Source organism: Onychostruthus taczanowskii, unplaced genomic scaffold (genome assembly GCF_017590055.1).
Source record: "Onychostruthus taczanowskii isolate IOZ18803 unplaced genomic scaffold, ASM1759005v1 scaffold101, whole genome shotgun sequence".
Taxonomy (NCBI): Eukaryota; Metazoa; Chordata; class Aves; order Passeriformes; family Passeridae; genus Onychostruthus; species Onychostruthus taczanowskii.
The window spans coordinates 563853-583497 of NW_024496638.1; the positions used below are offsets into that span (position 1 = coordinate 563853).

Sequence of the window (19645 nt, forward strand, 5' to 3'; positions counted from 1 at the left end):
CTCATTCTAATTAACATCTCAGGGTTTTATTGTTTACTCATAAAATGCAACCAAAAGCTGGGAGGGAAGGTGTGGCTTTCCCAGGTGTTTTTTTTCCTCTTTTGCAAAGGGTGTGAAGATGGTTTTCACAGAGAAAAAAACCCTGTGTTAATTTACTATTGATATCTGGACTAAGGAATGAAACAAAATTAATAAAAATTTTAAATATCTGAGCAAATGAAACTCCTCAAGGCAGGGTCTCCATTGCAAACTTGACTTTGTCTATGAAAAAAAAAACCCTTGGTTTTGCTTTAGGTTTCTCTTTCCATTTCATGGGACATGGTATTCCTGGTAAGTAGCTCCATCTGAGATGCAGGGTGGTGTTTCATCAACCCAGAATATACTAAAAAAGGGAGAACCTGGTTCTTTTCTCCTTCTGACTGACATGGTGCCTTATACTGTTTTTATCAAAAGCAGAAAATTACTAGATTCTTTTTCCTTTCCAAAACAAAATTTTGCCAACTGCAAAAGTTTTTTATCACTTGAAAATATTGTAAAGATCTTTCTGAATGCAGCCTTTTCCTGAATTATGGATTCCCCATTAAATTTTGTGCTGAAGATAAAATAATTATTTTTATTTCTTGGCTATGTTTGGGAAGAGGCACATCATAGTCACAGAAGAGGGAGCCTTGAAGGAGAGTCCATGAGATCCAGCAAGAAAAACAGACTCTGTGCACAGGAATGTGTGTGCTGACTGTGGATGGATGCAGGTAATTTCCTTGGAAGTTTCCATTGTAGGGCAGAGCATTCCTGAACCCTCCAAAAAGAATCCTGTGAGCTCCATTCCAGAGTCCCTTGAGGACAAACCCTTCAATGTATAGTTATGTTATAGAAATTAGGTGGTACCTGCCTCCTGATGCAGAGACATTTCAGATCATCTCTGCTTTGATCCAAGATGCTGTTCCATGCTCCAGAGCAGCCAGGACAGGGTTCAGCTCTGCTTCCAGAGAGAAGTGCAGGTGTACTTGTAGATGCTCATCCAAGGTCACACTTTTCCAGCTTTTTCCACTGTTGACACCTAATTCTGGAGACCTGTTCAACCCAAAACTGTCTGTCTTCTATCTAACAACTCTGGTGAGGCTCTACACTTCATAAAGTAGAGATTCTGCACCCAGTTTTGCCCAGCCCAAGCCCCACTTGGGAGATGCTCCCACTTGCAAGGCTCCATGAAAGCCCTGTAAAAAGTAAGGCAGTATTACTCAGAACCTAAAAATCCTCTCTGGAAAAGAAGATTTTCTTAGAAACAAGAATCATTAATGCTGGGACAACCTGGGAAAACTTCTAAGATAGTCATCCACTTCCAAGTGTTCTGGGATGTCTCAGTACCAGATTTATTTTTGGAGCATTTATCTCCAGTAGATGAAGTGTAAGCTGCAAACATTTACGTGACAGACGATAAAAGGGCTGAGGCAGCAACTGCCAGCTGAGCAGTCACATAGTGAGTGCCCTTCTGGAAATCTGGGAAACTGTGTCAAGAGCTGTGCAAGGAGCCTCTGAGTCATGGGAGCAGGGCTGTGGAGCAGCCCTGTGCACGTGTACCAGCTCCCGGGAACGCAGGACACGCTTTTTGGCAGGTGTGTGGGCAGTGGTTGCAGAACACCGAGTGTGGTGTAAATTCACTTTAACAGGTTTCTCAATAGTTTTTCTGGGTGAGCAGGACCATGCCTTTCACTGTCTGAGCTTTTGGAATCAGTTTGGTAACCTGGATAATATAGAGAGAGGCAGCTTCTGCTTTCACATTGGGAAGGGATTTTAATTTAATAGAATATCAGTGGGCGTTACAGGCCCCTCTGGATGGGATCTGACGCTAAATAAATTTGGACAATAAATATTTATACACACTGTTAATACAGAGGACAATCATCTTAAGAGCTCCCAAATTTAATTCCACCAGTTTGGTGGATGCTGGCACCCACAGTGTTAACAGTGAAAGTCACAGCTGCTGATTGTGGGTATAGACAGAGACATCCCATATTTGTTCACTCCAGTACATTCCTGGCTCTTTATCCTGCATCTCCTCATAGACCGAAACCAAACCCAACATTTTTATCTCCTCCTTTTCAAGAAGCTGCTGCATGTACAAGTCTGAATATAGGGCCATGGGAAGGGTTTTTTGTACTTTCAGCCAGCTATGGAGTAACTTGATATTTTCACATGTGCACAAAACTCCACATCTGCAGGAAATTGCGCAAACTGTTGCATATTTTATTGCCACCACCGCAAGTACTGAACATTGATTTAGGTAAGACTCTGCACATGTACATAGATCCTGAACACATCATTAGCGTGGACACTCTCAGCTTTTATTTAGAGCGAGATAAAGAGTTACAAAATACAATATGACAGCAGGGTAGAAATTATTCCTCCCATTCTTTTATCACTGTCTGATAATAGCAGCAGTCACATTTCTCTTTTACTTTGGGTGGTTCAACAATTGCCACATGTCAGGCACTTTTAAATGGCAGTTTGGGGCTTGACTGATTAATTTGCAAGATGCTACATGATTTGAAGAATTAGAATTGCATAATTTGGAGTTCTGTGTCAGCCAGAAAACTGCCCACTCTGTGCTTGGGAGACAGGGAAAACGCCTCACTCTGCTGAGATGCCTTGGTCAAGAAAGCAGTTTGGCTTTTTTATCTGCCTTTATCTTTCCTTATCTTTCTGTCCTGCCTGAAGTCTGCAGTTTCACCTGTGTGTTTTCAGTCCTTCTCAGAACTGGGAACTCATACAAGAAGCAGTTTTCTTGGAATCCCAGTGTGTGAATTGTCTGGGAAACTCATTGTCATGATAGCTGAGACCTTCAGCTGCCCGGCTTCAGGCAGGGACTGGGCATCACTGCAGGCCACATCTGGGGTTATAGACCTAAGAAATTCAGAAACATAAATAGAACATTTGTGGCAGGGGGGAAAAGTCAGAATTTAACTCAGTATTGCATTACAGAAGAGTATGATGGAAATATCCCATCTGTACCACCCCAGACTGTACTACGTCTGCCTGCTGTTGCACCTTCCTCAAAAGCACCCAAGCCTTGGTATTTTGGATTAAAAAAAAACCCAACCCAGGATTAAGACACTGCTAGATCTCAAGTAGGGCAATATTTGATTTATATTGCTTAAATTTTTCTGCAAAATTGATGTGAGTTCATAGGAAACTTGGCATTGCCTTGTCACTGTATTTTATTGCAGCTGAGAACTCTTTACCTCTTTATTGCACAGCAGACCTTCACAGTATCAGAGATGCTTAGACTTGGTTTCTGCAGGAGTAGTGCTTAAGTAAAGTTAGTTATGTCAGCATTGTCTTTAATCATCATTATTGTTGTTGTTGTTTTGTTATTGTTATCATTATCATCATCATTATCATCATCACTATTATTGTCACTATTATTATTACTGCTATTACAACAAACTATTTTAGTATTATAGGCTCATGAAGGAATTACTTGAACAATTAGGTGGTTGCATGGCCTCAGGAACATACAAGAAACTCTGAAACCAATTGTATGCAAAGTATCAATATAGAAGCCAAATTAACTGGAAATAAAGAATGCTTTCTTAATGTGTTCTTTCGTTACTCTGATCAGGTGGTATTTTAATAAATTATTTAGTTAAGAAAGGCACATTAATTTAGCATGCCAGAGTCAAGAAAATTTCAAAGACCAAGAACAACCTGAAGGGTTTGGGTGGTGATGAGGCCATTTAGAGGTAACAGGTGGTCTTCTCAAACTTCTGTCTTTGTTCCTGTTTTTGTTCAGTGGAGCAGTCAGACCTTGCAAAGGCAGCTCAGAAAGGACAAGAAGGAGCAGGGCTTCTCCTCACAGGCGTGTCCAAGCGTCTGGAAGAGGAGGGAACTTGGGATGGGTGTGTTTGGGTGAGGAGAGCCAACCAGCCCTTGGAAGCGCAGGGAGTGGCTTGGAGTGGGGCTGTATAACGGGCAGGCCAGGATGGGCCACCCTCAGCCTGGACACGGAGCTGGCACTGGAGAATCCCAGCACGGATGGCTCCACAGACTGGCCCCAGCGAGAAGGGGACGGGACCTGTTCCAGCCTTTCCACAGCTTCTCACTTGGGAAGAGATCAGGATCCACAACGGCCGCGGGCAAGGCCAGGAGCAGTGGCTGGTGGTTGACAGGAAGGTTTATGATGTCAGCCAGTTTTCCAAGAGACATCCCGGGGGCAGCCGGGTTATCAGCCACTATGCCGGGCAGGATGCCACGGTAAGAGCTGGGAAAGCAGCAGAGGAAGGTGGTTCCAGTGGCAGGGAAGGAGGACGTGGTGGGGAATCCTGTCTGGTGGTGGTCATCACTCTGCTTGGTCAGAGAGCAGACTGAGAAAGCAGCATGATGACCTTGGGCTGCAGGACATAAGGAAAAGTCCTACAAATATATTTGAACACAGATCTTCCAGGGATTCCTGCAAAAATCTTTGATTTAGAGGATTTATCTAAAATAACTTGGTGCTTTTTGGCAGGAATAATAAATTCTAAGCAGATCTCCCAGAGTATGCTGAAAGGAGATGCTGAATTTCTGACTAGGCAGAAATCTGAGCATTGGAAACATGGGCATAAACTTGTGATGTGAGAGACTTAATTCTTGTCACAACAAGACTCTCTGACTTGGAGAAAGTTGCTTAGCCTGTCTTAATTCCTCATGTTTCAGCGTGTGGAATGGGATAGCACTTCTAACTCCTGGCCCAAAATGGACCAGATCAGTTACTTTTCACATTTCATCCCTTGCACCCTGCTTGAAACTGGGGCAGAAAAATACCTGGTGATCTCAGAGGAAGCAAAGGAGAGGTTTGAGTCTTGTTTGGTTTCTCCCAAGTTCACTGACCTTCAGAGCACAGGCCAGCCCAGAGGTCCTGGTGCTATCTCATGCACTTTCTGCCACTGGACTTTTACTGAAGGAGTCAAGGAATGCAGAATGCATGGAATAATTTGTCCCCAAGCTATGTCCTCCCAGCTCCTGCAAGGACCTGCAGTTTACATCATTGTATTTATAGACACCCAGGGGCTTTAACCGCAGTGATTGGATTTAAAAAATGACCTTTGATCTTAACTGCTTTTATTGTAGCAATATTTACAGTCTGATTTTATTTGATCTTCAAGGAATTTCCAAACCTCTAGGTGTACTATATCCCTTTGAAGACAGGACCACAACAAGTAGCCAAAATTGTGGGTTCAATGTGAATTTATTTTGCATCCTAACCACATTTTGTGTCTCGCCCTTGCTAATCCTAATCATTCTTTTTGCTTTTAAAGTGCTGCTTGTTCATATATTCTAAGAAAGCCACATAGAAAAGCAGGACTTGAAGGTGTCTCAAAAAATTACTGGTGCAGGACTTTACCTAAAACCAGGATCCAGGATTTTTTTTTCCCCACAACTTTACTGCTCTAGAGCTCATAATGGTCTACACATAGTGAGAATTTACTTCCTCTGTGGGGTTTATTTTGAAAATACAAGGCAAGATCATTGCAGAGCATTTAATTGATGTCAAATGTTGTGAGTTATATGCGTGGTAGGTGATAGTTCTTAAAGTTAATCTCTAAACCTAATAAGTTAGTAGGATGCTAATCAGGGCCTGAGACCAGGGAGGAATAAAAACAGGCGGGACTGAGAGGCTTTCAGTGATAAGAATCTGTGATACTGATCTCATGGATGGGAGTCTCTGCTTGAAAGGATTCTGGTTCCTGTTTCCAAACTGCAGTATAGATACTTATGGATTAAATCAGGATTCCTGGCAAGATGAATGGATATAAAAATGTGTAAAGACCTGGAGGATGAGTGGCACAAAATCCCAATAGAAAGATTCCCCCAATTTTTTGGTCTGGACAGAGTTGTTCATTTGTCCTCCAACTTTGACAAAGGGTCACTAGATGTCTGTAGAAAAGCTCAAATGTCCAAAAAGTCACCCTGTTCTGACTTTTTCTAGACTACAGTACTCAGAGAGAGACTGTCTCCAGCCAAGAGGCTCCAAGGAAGTCCTCTGTCCTCTTCCAGGGATTTGATCCTGACCAGACCTGTGCAGAATATTTGGGTTGTGCTCATCCCTGCTGATTTTCAGAGCCAAAATCAGCAAAACCAGACTGTTCAAAATGAGGATTTTGTTCTATCTGCTCTTTCTGGAAGAAAAAAGGGTATGGCCAGCCTCTTTACCTTTCTTCTGGAAAATCCACTGAGGACATGAGCTAAAGAAGAGTTTTGATTTATCTGGAATCTCAACCTTTTTCCATTATTTATATTTTATTTGAAACTGTGATTTGAAATGATTCTTGGACTGGCACTTTTGTGTCCTTAGTGTTCCCACGTCTCCAAAACATCAACCTGTTCTGGAAATTGGGAGGGTACTGTAAGAGACACCCAGTTTGTGCTGCTGAATATGAGGCTTCAGCATCTATTTTGTATGGCCTTAGTGTTGCACAGAGAGGATTTCAAAGCCTCATCCCAAGCATGGCAGAGACACACCTCATTCCCTGCTCCTGGGTCCCATCCATAGGGCAGGGCTGCTGGCTGGAGCCTTCTAGGGACAGACTGTGCTGAAACAAGCAGAAGAAGGAACAGGTTTCCCTCTGCAAAGGGTTTTTCATCAAACCCTTTCATGTTTATTACCAGCCTCGCCCAGGGGCTTTTATGAAATCTGGGCACTTGAAACTCCTCCAGCTTCCTTGGGCCAAGCTCAATCAATGGGAAAGAGTGACAGGAGAGACAAAAATGGACAAGGGGAGCAGGATTTTGTGTTATAATCCAGACTTGGGGAATGAGAGGCTCAGCTCTGGTGTTCGGTCACGTGCCCTCTCTCACTGCTTCCCTTTGTGTTCCTCAGGATGCCTTTGTGGCATTCCACAACGACAAGTCCCTGGTGAAAAAGTACCTGAAATCTCTGCTGATTGGGGAGCTGGCACCAGATCAACCCAGCTTTGAGTCTAATAAAAAGGTGAGTGCCCTAGATTCCAGCGGTGGGAATGGCTCGGGGTTCAGCATGGAAGGAGAAGGAAAAACAGGAGAGGTAGCAGGAATGGCCTCTGAGGGAGCATGCTTGATGCTGTGGGTGGGCAGGAGGTGATGATGGGCAAGCATGGAAACATGACTGTCCCAGCATCACTAAATCCACCCCTGGGAGCAAGGGATGAGCTCCCGAGCCCCAAATCCTGCTCTGTTCTCCTCGCTGGGATGTCTTAGAATCAAAGCAAAGTCTGTTGACTTCATGCTTGTTTTGGCACAGAGCCCTTGCTGACAGACCATCTCCTCCAACTTCTGTGGCTGTTTTGGGGTTCCTGGCTCTATGACATTTTCAAAGTAAGTAGTGCATTAATATTCTCTTTACCCACAGAAATCCCTCTTGGAGGATTTTCGTGAGCTGCGCTGCACCATTGAGAAGATGGGACTTCTGAGGCCCAATTACTTCTTCTTCTTCCTGATTTTCCTTCACCTCCTGGTGCTGGATGCTGCATCCTGGCTCGTGCTCTGGTACTTTGGCGTATCCCTGCTGCCTTTCCTGGCTGGCATGATGTTCTTCACCACTGCCCAGGTAAACTGCTGACGGGTGCTCAATGCTGCAGATGCCCTTGGCTCTTCCAGGTGGAGAGGATTGCTCCCATCCCAGGCATTGCCTCTCCTTAGATCCCATTATCTGGCTGAAGATAACAAGCATGTTCTACGTCACAATTTTTGTTGCCTGCAGCTGATCTCATTTTGCTGACAGGCTGCTCCCTCTGGGGGTGGGGTTCTTTTGGTGTTCTTGTGGAACTGGCTCTTTCACAAGATGGGATGAGCTGATTTAATCACTTGCTCCAGCAAAATGAAGGAATATTTCATTCTCACCTGCACTTTTGACTCTCTGTTTCTTCTGTCAGATGGCTCTGGTATTTTTTGGACCTTTGTGAGTACCCTCTAGCCCTGAATAGTTTTCTGCTGGAGTAGTAAATTCAGCCATATAAGCAAAGGATCCATTTCAGTGTGGGTGGAGGGAAGGAGGGAATAGGGATTTGTGGCACTTAGATGGGAGAAATTGAAGGGTGTGGCAGAGGGAGGAACACGAGATTTTCTTATAAACACGGAATGCTTAAGTTTGCTCAGATCCCCCTGGAGCAGGTGCAAATTAGCTAATTTATTTAATTAATCTGTTTTAATTGCCTAATATCTGCTAAGGCAGATATCCCTCAAAGAGCAGTCTTGTATTTCCATGGAAATATGGAATGCAGTGAAGCCACAGACTTGCTGTGGCTGGTTACTTGGAAATTAATTATTCGTGATGGTAGCAACAGAATTCCATGCTGTGACAGTGAAGTTAATTGCAGTGATGCTTTGCTGCTTTCCCTGTAATATTCCTGATGAAACTAATATCTGGAACTGAGCAGCTCCAGTGGACAGTGGCCTGGATGGAATCTCCCAGCCCTGTGGGTGTCTCTTGACACATCAGGAGGAGGATGAAATTCACACTATGAAGTTACAGAGACTCACAAGGGAAATTATTGCATTGAAGCAGTTCTCTTTCCTCAGTGATCCTTTTGTCTCCCAGATCCAGATGGGCTGGTTCCAGCACGATTTGGGGCACTGCTCTGTCTTCAGGAAACCCAGGTGGAATCATCTCCTGCAGGTCGTGGTGATAAACATGCTGAAGGTAGTGGTGGGAATGTTCTCATGGGGCTGATCGGGACTAAGCAATGGATGGGAGTGTCCCTAAATCCAGGCAAGGTCTCCTGAGAGGGAATTGCAGTAAACAGAGATGGGATCCTTGATATTGCTCCAGTTTGAATCCCTGGTGTTGCCCTTTTCCCCACGCAGGGGCTGCCTGCCAGCTGGTGGAACCACCTGCACAACCAGCACCACGCCAAGCCCAACTGCTTCCGCAAGGACCCCGACCTCAACATGCACCCTCTGCTCTTCAGCCTGGGAAAGACCCTCTCCATGGAGGTCTGCAAAAGCAGATTTAGTGACAGAAAGCTAGAGTGTGATATGTATCTAATATATAATAACAACCCAGATGGAGCCTTGAAACAAAGTGGTTTTTAAGGTCCCTTCCAACCCAGACTATTCTAGGATTTTACGATCTGAGAGTTTGTGTTATTGCAATGCTGAGGCACCTGCTCCTGAGAAGCAAAGGCTTAAAATCAGTGCTTAAGTAAGGGCAAGCACCTTGAAGGCAGCTCCAGGGGTGAGTCAGCCCACTTGCATTAGAGAGTGGTAGTGAGTCAGATGTTCCCTCTGGATCCTCCTGGCTGCTGGAGCTGTTGGGCACCCAAATCCTTCAGAGCCGGCAGAGCTGCCACTCACCGAATGCAAACACAGCGAATGATTTCTTAATCCTGAATTTTATGGCTTTTATAAAAAGAGAAATTATGAATAGATCCTCCCTGCTTCCATTATGGTTTCTGAGAGCACCAGGATAGGCAAGGGCTCGTTTGCCTTTTCCTTATAATTCCTTTTACTCACAGAGTGATGAAACGGCCTCGTTGCGAGATACACCAGCCTTTTAAAGTAATGCCTCTATCTCTTATTCCAGCTGAAGAAACTTTCCAAGGCACATGGAAAATTCCAGCTCTGCTGTCCCAGACAGAGTCCTGCAAAGGGAGATACAAAATTCTTATTGATAGAAAACCATTGGCTCCACTTGGGAAGGATTTTGTCAGGGATTTTGGGAAAGATCTCTCGTGTAGGAGCATGAGAATCCAGAGCAGGCTGGCTGTGCTCTAGTGGGTTTGATGGAGTGAAAATGTAGGAAATCTGTTCTCGTGTTTTCCTCCTTTTTAGCGGGATCAGTATTAGGCACACTATGGATAGGAAAAGTGGATTTCAGGGGTTTTGTTTATCCAGTTTATTTGTTGCTTCAGTGTTGATCCATTGCAAACTGGAGCTCGGGAAGTAGTTTGCTTTAGCTCCTTATTATTTTGTCTTTTGAAGAATTATATTCACAGAAGTTTGGGGTGATATTAAGAAACTTTTGTGCAATTGGTGAAAAATTACAAGGTGAAGAAATAACCTTAATTGTGCTTTTTGTGAATATTTCAATATCTTTTCATTTTTCAGCTTGGAAAGCAGAAGAAGAAGTTCATGCCTTACAATTACCAGCACAAGTATTTCATCTGTGAGTATCCCCTAAAACCATGAGTGCATCTCCTCCCCCACAAAATAAGGGTTTTTAAAGATATTCTCATTGAAGTGAGAGCTCTAGGAAGCTTCCTTCACATTAAAGAAGTTCCCCTGAGGAGGAATTGCCCCTTAAGTCTCTGTTTGAGTTATGAGATGTAGATGGGGGTGTGTCAAACAGATAGAGGGATGAGGAAGAAATTGAGAAGTGATGAGAAGAAAAGAGGAAGAGATTATGTGGGTGGGTGGAGGTTAATATGAGTGAAAGACAGCAATTTTTCTGCCACTGGAAAGAAGAATAATTTTTATGATGCAGTGAAATTACAAATATCTCTCTTTTTCTATTCTGTCCTTCAGTGCTGGCCCCACTCGCCCTCATACCCTTCTTCCAGCTGTCAACAATTTACTTTGCAATCAAGAGGAAAAAGTGGTTGGTAAGCACTACTTCCATGCCTGGAAAACTCCATAAATGTCACTGCATCCTCCTTCACCTTCTATTGGTCAGGTGGTTGGGGGGTAAGAGAGAAAAAGGATAGAAAATGCTGATTCTAGACTTGCTGCAGCAAGAGAAAATAGTTTCAAAGAGGCTTTTTATTCTTTTAGCAGATAAATAAAAGTTACCAGGAAATTTCAGACCCAGAGTGTGATGGCCAGGCTGTTGTCTGCAGTTAGTGTTGGTTAAGTAGGAATATTTCTGGGACACACCCACCTTACGCAGAATGGAGCATACTCCTGATAAATCAGAAATTTGCATATCAGAACATTTTTCAAGCTGCAGTTTAAGAAAAAGGGAGATGATGGAGTGGAGGCATTTCATCAACAAAGGCTGATTTTCATCCTGATTTATTTGGGGTTTTTTTGTTGGTTTTTTTTTTTTTTTTTTTTTTTTTAACAGGACCTGATATTGGTTGTGACTTTCAATATCCGAGTCTGCCTCATGTATGTTCCTTTAATGGGATTTAAAACCTTCATGATATACTACTGGCTGTCCAGGTAACTCAGAGCACACCCAGAGTCCCATAATTAATATTTGTAATCAATACTGAGCTTCAAAAGAAAGAAATGAAAGCTAAACCTATTATTTTCTCAGAATTAAATAGTCCAGAAGAAACAGTTTAACTTCAGTGGGGGTGGTGGCTGCTCAGGGGCATCTGCAACTAAAACTTGAGTGGTTCTTAAACTCCAAAAGTGCTTTTTCACTTAAGAAGAGACTTAGCCAAGTGTTTTAGTGTTAAATTTGGATGGGATTAGAGATATGACAAGAGTTTCTGGGTTTATCTGCCCAGGTACCTTGAGAGTAGCTGGTTTATTTGGGTGTCCCAGATGAACCACATCCCAATGGACATTGATTATGACAAGAACAAAGACTGGGTGTCTACTCAGGTGAGAAACCCCTTTCTTCTGGAATACTGGGTCTGCAGGTCTAAATTATAGAACAAAAACGATGTTGTTATTCTCTTATATTTACTGTTAATGAGGTTTGCCCTTCCATTCATTAAATAAACCTTTCTGTGATATTCAAGCCATTTAAAATTTTAGTTGGAAAATAAGAAATCTAGATTTGAAAAATCCTGGTTTTTCACTGAAAGGCCTTGACATATTTTTCACAGCCCTTTCCCCTCCCTATTATAGAAAAGTACTGGTGGTATAACAGCCAATTTCCTTGTTAGGCCAATAAAGGGAAGCAATGTGGAATACCTTTATTTTTACCCTACAGGCTGCAAGTTTACTACAGATAAATCTGACAAAATTGCCTGATAAAAAAAAGAATATGCAAATAGAGCTTTGCTCACATCTATCCTGCCTCCAGCAGTATAATCCCACCTAGTGGGTTTGCAGTAGTTTTCTGTTTTATCAAGGATGAAAAACTCAGCTTGGTTAGTCTAGACTGTGTTGAATTCCTCAGGGCAATGATGGCTTAATCCCTGACTTTGCCTTCATTTTTATGCTAGATAAGGGTGGGCAGTGATTGATGGGGGTTCAATTGTTGGACTTGCAGGAAAATAAAATCTAAATCATCTGGGGGTTTTGGGTTTTTTTCCCTCCCAGCTCCACGCAACCTGCAACGTGAACCAGTCTGTGTTCAATGACTGGTTCACTGGGCACCTGAACTTCCAAATTGAGCATCAGTGAGTATCATCCTGGGGCAAAAAATGGGAATAATCTGGGGCAGGGGGATATTTTGAAGAGGGAGAAAGCCAAGCCTTGCAGTAACTCTCCCTCATCCCATTGTGCAGCCTGTTCCCCACAATGCCTCGGCACAACTACTGGAAAGTGGCTCCTCTGGTGAAAAGCCTCTGTGACAAGCACGGCATTGAGTATAAAAGCAAGACTTTGCTGACAGCCTTTGTAGATATTTTGCAGTAAGTATCAATTATCAAGATGATTTTGCTCTGTGGTGGCAGGTAAGAGACACCCAGGCAGCCATTTCAAATCAATGTCCATGGAGAGATCAAACCTAGAGTTTATTTAGACTTTTCTAAAGTTTTAAAGTTTCAAAGCTTGTTTTTCTCTTCCTTAAATCCTCCCAGCTCATTAACAGCAGTCAGACTTTGCTGTGAGGTGTCCATGCAATTTAAAATCCATTTTTTCCTTTTATTTCTTTAACTACAGTTAGCCTTCCACAAAGTTGAACTCTATCTCTTCCTAAGTGATTTTTTCCCTTCTGCTCCTGCAGTTCCCTGAAGGATTCTGGGGAGCACTGGCTGGAAGCATATCTGCATGGATAGAAACTGGCAACTCTCCAAGGGAATCCCTTCACCCACAAATGCTGCCAAAAGCCAGGACACATCCCTGTGCGTGTCCTCAGGCATGGGAACTCAGGAGCTGGGCAAAGTTAATTTCAGTAAGAATGAAATGGGAAAGTGGCTTCAAGATACATTTTTACCTTGTTTCCAACCATGAACCTCTGTTTTTTCCTGCTCTCAATCTCAGAATTCAGAGATCTGCTTTTAAACTTGGGGAGAAGTAGCTCTTGAATCAGCTTGACCAGTTTGACTTTATTGGAAGTGCCAGCTCCTTGCTTATGGAAGAGGTTTGAAAGGAAATTCTTCTCCAAGTCATAGAATCCTGGAATGTTTTGGGTTGGAAGGGACCTTAAAGATTATCTTGCCCCACACCCTGCCTTGGGCAGGGACACCTGCCACCAGACCAGGTTGCTCCAAGCCCTGTCTCTGGCCTTGAGCAGTTCCAGGGATGGGACATCCACAGCTTCCCTGGGAAACCTGCTCCAGTGCTTCACAATAAAGAATTTCTTCCTAATGTCCAATCTACACTCACTCTCTGTCAATTCAAAGCTGTTGTCCCTACAAGTCCTGATAAAGACTCTCCATCTTTCTAACAAGCCTCTTTCAGTATTAAGGTCTCCTTTGTGTTCTTGGCTCAGAGGATCAGTGAAAAAATGCAGGAAAAGTGCAGGAAGTCAGGAGGCATTAGGCCAGAGGGAATTTTTTAAATTTTTTTAAATTTTCTTGAACAGATCAAATAAATGTACAAAGAACAAAGTGGCCTCTGGGGCATGTCCCCATTGCTTCTGGTCACCTTGCTGTGACTATTCAGGGTTGTAACAGGTTCTGTTCCTGGATTGCATGGGCAGGCAGATCAGCTGGGGGCTGCTGACACATGCAGTAGCCAGTGTGAGCACAGTTTGTGTGGCATATGTGGTATCTGTAGGCATAAATACATGTCTGGGTTCTAACTGAGTGCAGACTGTGCTGTCAGGTTGGATTTCTGGTGCAGACCAGCTTTGAATCAGGCTGAGAAGACAAAGCACTGAGGAGTAGGTCCAGATTTCAAGGGTATTTAGGGTACTCCTGCTTTTTTATATATATAGATATATTACATTTTATCGAAAAGTTTACCTCTTGGTGGTTTAGTACAATTAGTTTTATGAGAGAATTATGAATAAAGTTCTTGGTCATGATTTTTAGATTGAAGTCACAGCTTGTTTTAGAAGGTGCTCTGATTTATCTTGATGATTTTGAAAAGGAACTATGATTCAATGACATTTCCTAATGCCACTTAGAACAAATAAATTCCATTATGGGACTGTCAGAACCCATGTAGTACTGTACCCACCTCACTTACCCAAAACTAGAAAGGTTTTTGTGGCAAGAACCTGTAGTGACAAATAAAGAGATAATTTGCCCATAGAAGCAAAGGCCACATGGTTCCTCTCCTCTGTCTTCACACCCAGAACTTTCAGTGGATAAATCACCCACAGGAGGAAGATGTGGGAGATTTAAAAGCAGCTCACTTGTGTTGTAATTTGCAGATACCAACACCCCTCTTCTGGGTAACAAGATCAAGCCCAACAAACAAAGCAGAAGGAGTTTGGAGTTTTTATTTTTGCCCATGGGTTTTTTTTCCAGAACATCTCAGTTTCTTCTTTTTATTTATATTTTTGAGTGTAGGTGCAGGTACCAGTAACACTGCTCTGGATAGATCATAAGAATGGCTGACAGATGTCTTTGAAAGGGGTCCTGTTTAAAAAAGTAGTTGTTAAAAAGTCTTTAAAATGTAGTTTGGAAACCCCTGCTAACTGGTCCCTACAGCAATTAAGTGTTCCCAAATCCAGGGCTGATTATTATGGTGATATCCATAATTATTTCCAAAAGCAGAAAAATTATGTCATTATTTAAGAGATAATACTGTCTTAAGATGAATGCAGGGATTTCATGGTGCTACATAAAGACATTTTAAAATTGCTGTCCTGCAGAAAGTAATATAAATATTAAGGATTCCTCCTTTTTTTTACCAGTGAGTCTTGAAAGCTGTGCTGATCCTGTGAAATCAATACAAGGCTGTTCTTTGTGGCATCAGTCTCATAAATTAAACTGATCATTTGTACTGTTTAATTAGAATTCTGCTTATTTGAATGTCATTATTATTGATTATTTTTTCAATCTGGTTTTAATTAAAACATTTCTGTTTCTATTTGTATCAACAGGCTGCTCAGTGTTGATAATAATTTCTTTATCTTTTTAATAAAGGTTATTCACAGTGGAGCTGGTTTACCTTGGTTAAATTCTAACATGGTTTACAAAGTCCAAGGGGTCAGGTGAGAACTTTAATATTCCCTGAAAGACAATATTTGCCATCTGAAATACCTGGAAGAGACAAGGAAATTAGGGAGATGCTTTGCAGAATCCTCCTGGCTGCTGGAGTTTGTGCTGAGATGCTGCTGGAAGTGGTTTCCTGTATCCAGGTAGAGCAAAAGCTCTTTCGTATCTTTTTGTTCTTCCCTCAGGTCCCAGATTTAGGGATGCAATTGGATAAGATGCTTTGGGTGGAATCTGATGAAGAGGATTTAGAAATGGATAGAACAACTCCTGCTCTGTGTGGCAGCATCTCAGTCCAGCACCTCTTTTCCTGAGTGTAAAATTATTTACTTAAGCACTGATTCCTCTTACCAACCACCCCTGCAAAAAAAAACTCCTTCAGTTTTATTGCCTAAAAACTTTTCGGTGATTGTTTGGAGGGCAACTTGTAGCCTGACTTGAAGGAAATTGCAGTTTGTGAGTCCATAAAGAGAGAGCCAGCCAGAAACAGGTTGCATTTACGCTGAACTCCAAATAAACAGGTGACTCTATTCCAGCTTGCCACCTAAAATGCCTTTTCCTCAGGTGCTGCCCACAGAAGGTGTGTTCTGCTATTACTCCTCAGCCCAAAGTGCTGAGCTGTGCTCCCCTGCAAGTACAGAGCTGCCTCTGTCTGAGCAATTTTCCTCTTATCTTCCACCCAAGGGTGGGGTGTGCTTGGTTTTCCTGGCTGCCATCCTCCTCAGGGACCTCATCCCATGGGCATGCTAGGATCACACCCTTAAAGGCAGGACTGTGCTTTCCAGAGGATATTTATGGCTGTTTTCTCTCAAAAATGTATCTGGGAGAAGCAGTGCTGCATCCTTTGTAGTTAAACTTACAAGAGCAATGTGATGCCTGAGGTTTCATCTTAGGCTGTGGCCCTTCCGTTCAACTTGTCCCTCAGGAAATTCCTCACCTCCTCCATGGATTGTAATATAATATTAATTCTTTCACTCTGCTTCAAGTCTTCGTAACTGGTGAATGGTGAGGATGTTCCTCACTTAAACTCTTGGCCTCCCAAGGGTATTTTTCTATTTTCTCAGAGTAATATAATACATCTTCCTTATATCCTCTTATTCTTGGTGATAGATGAGGAAAAATCAAGTGAAATAATCTTTATTGATTTGTCTGGTCACTAAAGTCAATCTAGTCTGAAAAAAAAAATCCCTAAAAGGTCTATATTCTCTCTTGGAAGTAACACCTGAAAACACATAAAAATGATGTGAAAATACACCTTTTAGGGATGGTTTAGGTTCTGGAAATGGTCTAGAACTCTCGCTATTGACTGTACCATCCTTACAAATATTTACCACTCAAGTCTCATTTACCCTGTCTGTGTATCTTATCTGCAGGGTGGTTGTGCTTAGAAGGGTAAATATGTTTATATTTGAGATTTTGATTTTGTGGGGGTTTTTTTTCCATTCTAAAAATTCCATGCTCAGCCACCATGCTATCTTTTTGTGCCAATTAATCCAGTTTGTTGATTAAAGGTCTTGACACAAAGGTGCCCACTGGAGCTGTTATTCCAATCTGTGATGGGTTAGAAGAAATTCAGTTTAAAGGTATTCATGAAATAAAAACAAAGGCATTTTTAAAGTACTATCCCTTGCTTTTTGGGGGTTTTAATAGCATATAACACCTGAAAAATCCAGCAAGAACATCCAGAATCCAGTCCTGTGAGGAGATTATTGAGCAAGAACAAGCTAATTATGCAAATAAAGCCCATATTCCCTGCAAGAACTGCTGCACACAGCAATCTGTGTGACCTTCATCTTCACTCTGACTCATAATTCCACATTTGGGAGCAGAACTGTGCACACCAGTGGGATCCCAGTCAGTTAAGGGCTGGGGTTTGCTTACGTGGGCTTTTCTACCCATTTACAACCTGTTGGATCAGTGTCAGCTTCGGTTCATGGTCTGTGGGGTATCTGTGGGGAGAGGGCAAAAGAGAGACCACATCAGATCAGAGCATTATCCCAGTGCCCAAAAGTGGAGGCCTGAAGAAGGAAATAAACCCAGCTTCAATAGGGATTAATTAGTGTTTATTTTATTATCCTACATGGGCTGAATCCACAGGGACTTATCCCATGTGGGAAGAGGCAGCTCTGATTTAAAGGGTAGCTCTTCTCAGGAATTACTCATTCCACTTCCACTGATTTATTAGGACCTTTGGAATTGCATCGTCATGCCAGAGGTCCCAAATATTCATGTAACCTTCTTCTGTTCCTCTGGAATGATGAAATAGCCTAAAACCCTTTGACCTGTTGCAACAGTGGATTTACCAGGCTTTGGCTCCTCATGAAGCTGAAAGAGAATTTGTCTTTCTTATTTTTGTCTTTATTTTCTTGTTGACATGGGTGTTAGATCTATACACATCATGACAAAAAAAAAAAAAAAAATCAAATTAAAAACTCCACACCAAACCCAAACTCCACGTAAAAACTTTGTATTAAAATATCTATGCCATAAAAAACAAAACAAAACAAAATGAAACTTCAAACTAAGATTCCCTGCATTCTTTGTGTTATGTCAGGGAGAGAGGAGCCAGTCAATTTTGGAATGTTCTACTCGGGCTTTTTTTCAGGGAAATAGATGGGCTACAACTCCAGCTGGGATTTTCTAATGCTGTGTTTCAACACCCCATTCAGCTCCAGTTTGCTGAATCAGAAATCCACCAGCTGTGCACAGCAATGAGCAAAGTAAAGCAGGCAGGGACTACTCAGCAAAATGCTCATTAAAACTATTTAACTATCAGCTGTGGGACATGAGCTAAAAGTGTGATATTGCAAAACACAAAATTTGCTCAATATAAATGGTGGTTATGTAAGATTTTTAACCCTAGGATTGAAGTTGCAGGCTTTGGTTGTGTGAGAATGAAAGAGATGCTCTCAGGGTAGTTTTAAATCCTGTTTCATTAATCTACTTCTCCTTTTTATTGCTCCTTCCAACTCTTAAATGAAAAAATCTCTTGAGTAAGAAGGTGAGACATGCTGACAGCCAGTGAGGTGAGAGAAAACTCTGCCAATGTGACCATCCACCCAACAGTCCTGAATTCTGTGGTCTCTGGAATGAGGTGAAATCCAGTAGTGCCTAAGAATGTGGTAGAAAAAGTACTGAGGAAATTTTTCCCTGACTCAAATAAGGTATTTTTGGGGCTGTAATTTACAGTTTGAGCACCTCTCTGAAATGTGTCCCCTCCAATGAAAAATCTCAACTCCTTTTTGTCCCTTTAGTCCTTTTAATTCCCTGCAGCATGGCCCTGAGTTCCTCATTTTGACTGCTTATATTTGAAAATAGTTGATGATGAAAGGCCCTGTGTTATATCTTTAACCAGCATCCCCTTTTTTTCAGTATAAACTCTTAAATTGCATCCTGGCTACGCTCCCCAGTCCAAAATCTGAATATCCCTGGATAGTTTCACTGCCTGTGTGAGTTATCTTGCCACCTCCATCTCTCCCTAGTAACACCTTGGGAAGGGATTTACCTCCGGGCTACTCTCTCCAGTTTTGCACTCTGTCCAGTTTTGTCCTCTCCTGGGATTCTGCCACTCTTCCCCCACAAAGCTGGTTTGAAATAAATAAATGGGGGGGGATATCCAGAGTAATGCATGGATTTAGGCAGCTGGGCTCAACAAAATCTGCTGGTATTTCTTACCACCAGTACACCCAGTGACTTACAGAGCAGAGGAGGAGAGATCCCAGCTAATGTCCTGCAAATTTATTGTCAGTGTGCCAAGATAACAGATATCATGCCAACAAATCCAAGCAGCTGGCTTTTCCATGGTGCTGTGCAAGATCCCAGTTGCCTGTCCTTGTATTCCTTGTATTCTGGTGCCTTTCAGGCCTTGATCAGCACCAACTGCAGTCCTTTTACGTAGCCAGGGCCTCACCGCCCTCACAGGGAAGAATTTCTTCCCAATATCCAATCCAAACCCACCCTCTGGCAATTTGAAGCCATTCCCCAGTGTCCCAGGAAATAAAAACCTTCCATTTTTCTCTTAATGAAAACGCAGCTTTGGGGGAAAAAAAAAAATCTATGGACTATAATTTGCTTTGGTGCTGCTTCTTCAGGGCTGCAATCCCCATGGAACAGAAGATTCCTGGAAAAGGAATTCTCTCTTGACTATTAACCTCTTAAATATGACCTCAGATATTAAAAGCAAGTTTGAGGCACAGCTGCCTCCTTCATGCAGTGTTTTATTGTCTGCTGTCTCTCCTCAGTTGCATGAACCAGGGTGTGCCTGGTGTTCTTGTCTGAATCTGTTGACAGCAAGATAATCCCTCTTGTCTCTGCAAAGAAAACCTTTTAACAAGTTTCCCACTGGGAGACCTGGAACCTGGCAAGCCCAGAACTCATCTCCGAGCTCAACTTGGCCTCTGGGTCGCTGCTTGACACTTTCAGCATCATTCCCACCTGGAACTGGGAGTAAGATTTGCTTGCTCCAG

The 19645-nt window shown here is 42.5% G+C and overlaps 1 protein-coding gene across 2 annotated transcripts; it reads left to right on the forward strand.

The window, feature by feature from the left end:
- Positions 1–636: 636 nt before the first annotated feature.
- On the forward strand, positions 637–13236 carry LOC121339494 (acyl-CoA (8-3)-desaturase-like). Of its 2 annotated transcripts, none has more exons than XM_041411318.1 (12): positions 637–749; positions 6857–6967; positions 7364–7561; positions 8552–8653; positions 8818–8946; positions 10060–10117; positions 10477–10553; positions 11015–11112; positions 11406–11502; positions 12169–12248; positions 12357–12482; positions 12797–13236. In XM_041411318.1, exons 1-12 carry the CDS (start codon positions 744–746, stop codon positions 12846–12848), a joined length of 1134 nt encoding a protein of 377 aa, XP_041267252.1. In that variant the 5' UTR covers positions 637–743; the 3' UTR covers positions 12849–13236. The 2 variants fall into 2 exon arrangements, with proteins under 2 accessions (XP_041267252.1, XP_041267243.1); XM_041411309.1 differs by lacking the exon at positions 637–749 and adding an exon at positions 2402–4251.
- The last annotated feature ends 6409 nt before the right edge of the window (positions 13237–19645 follow it).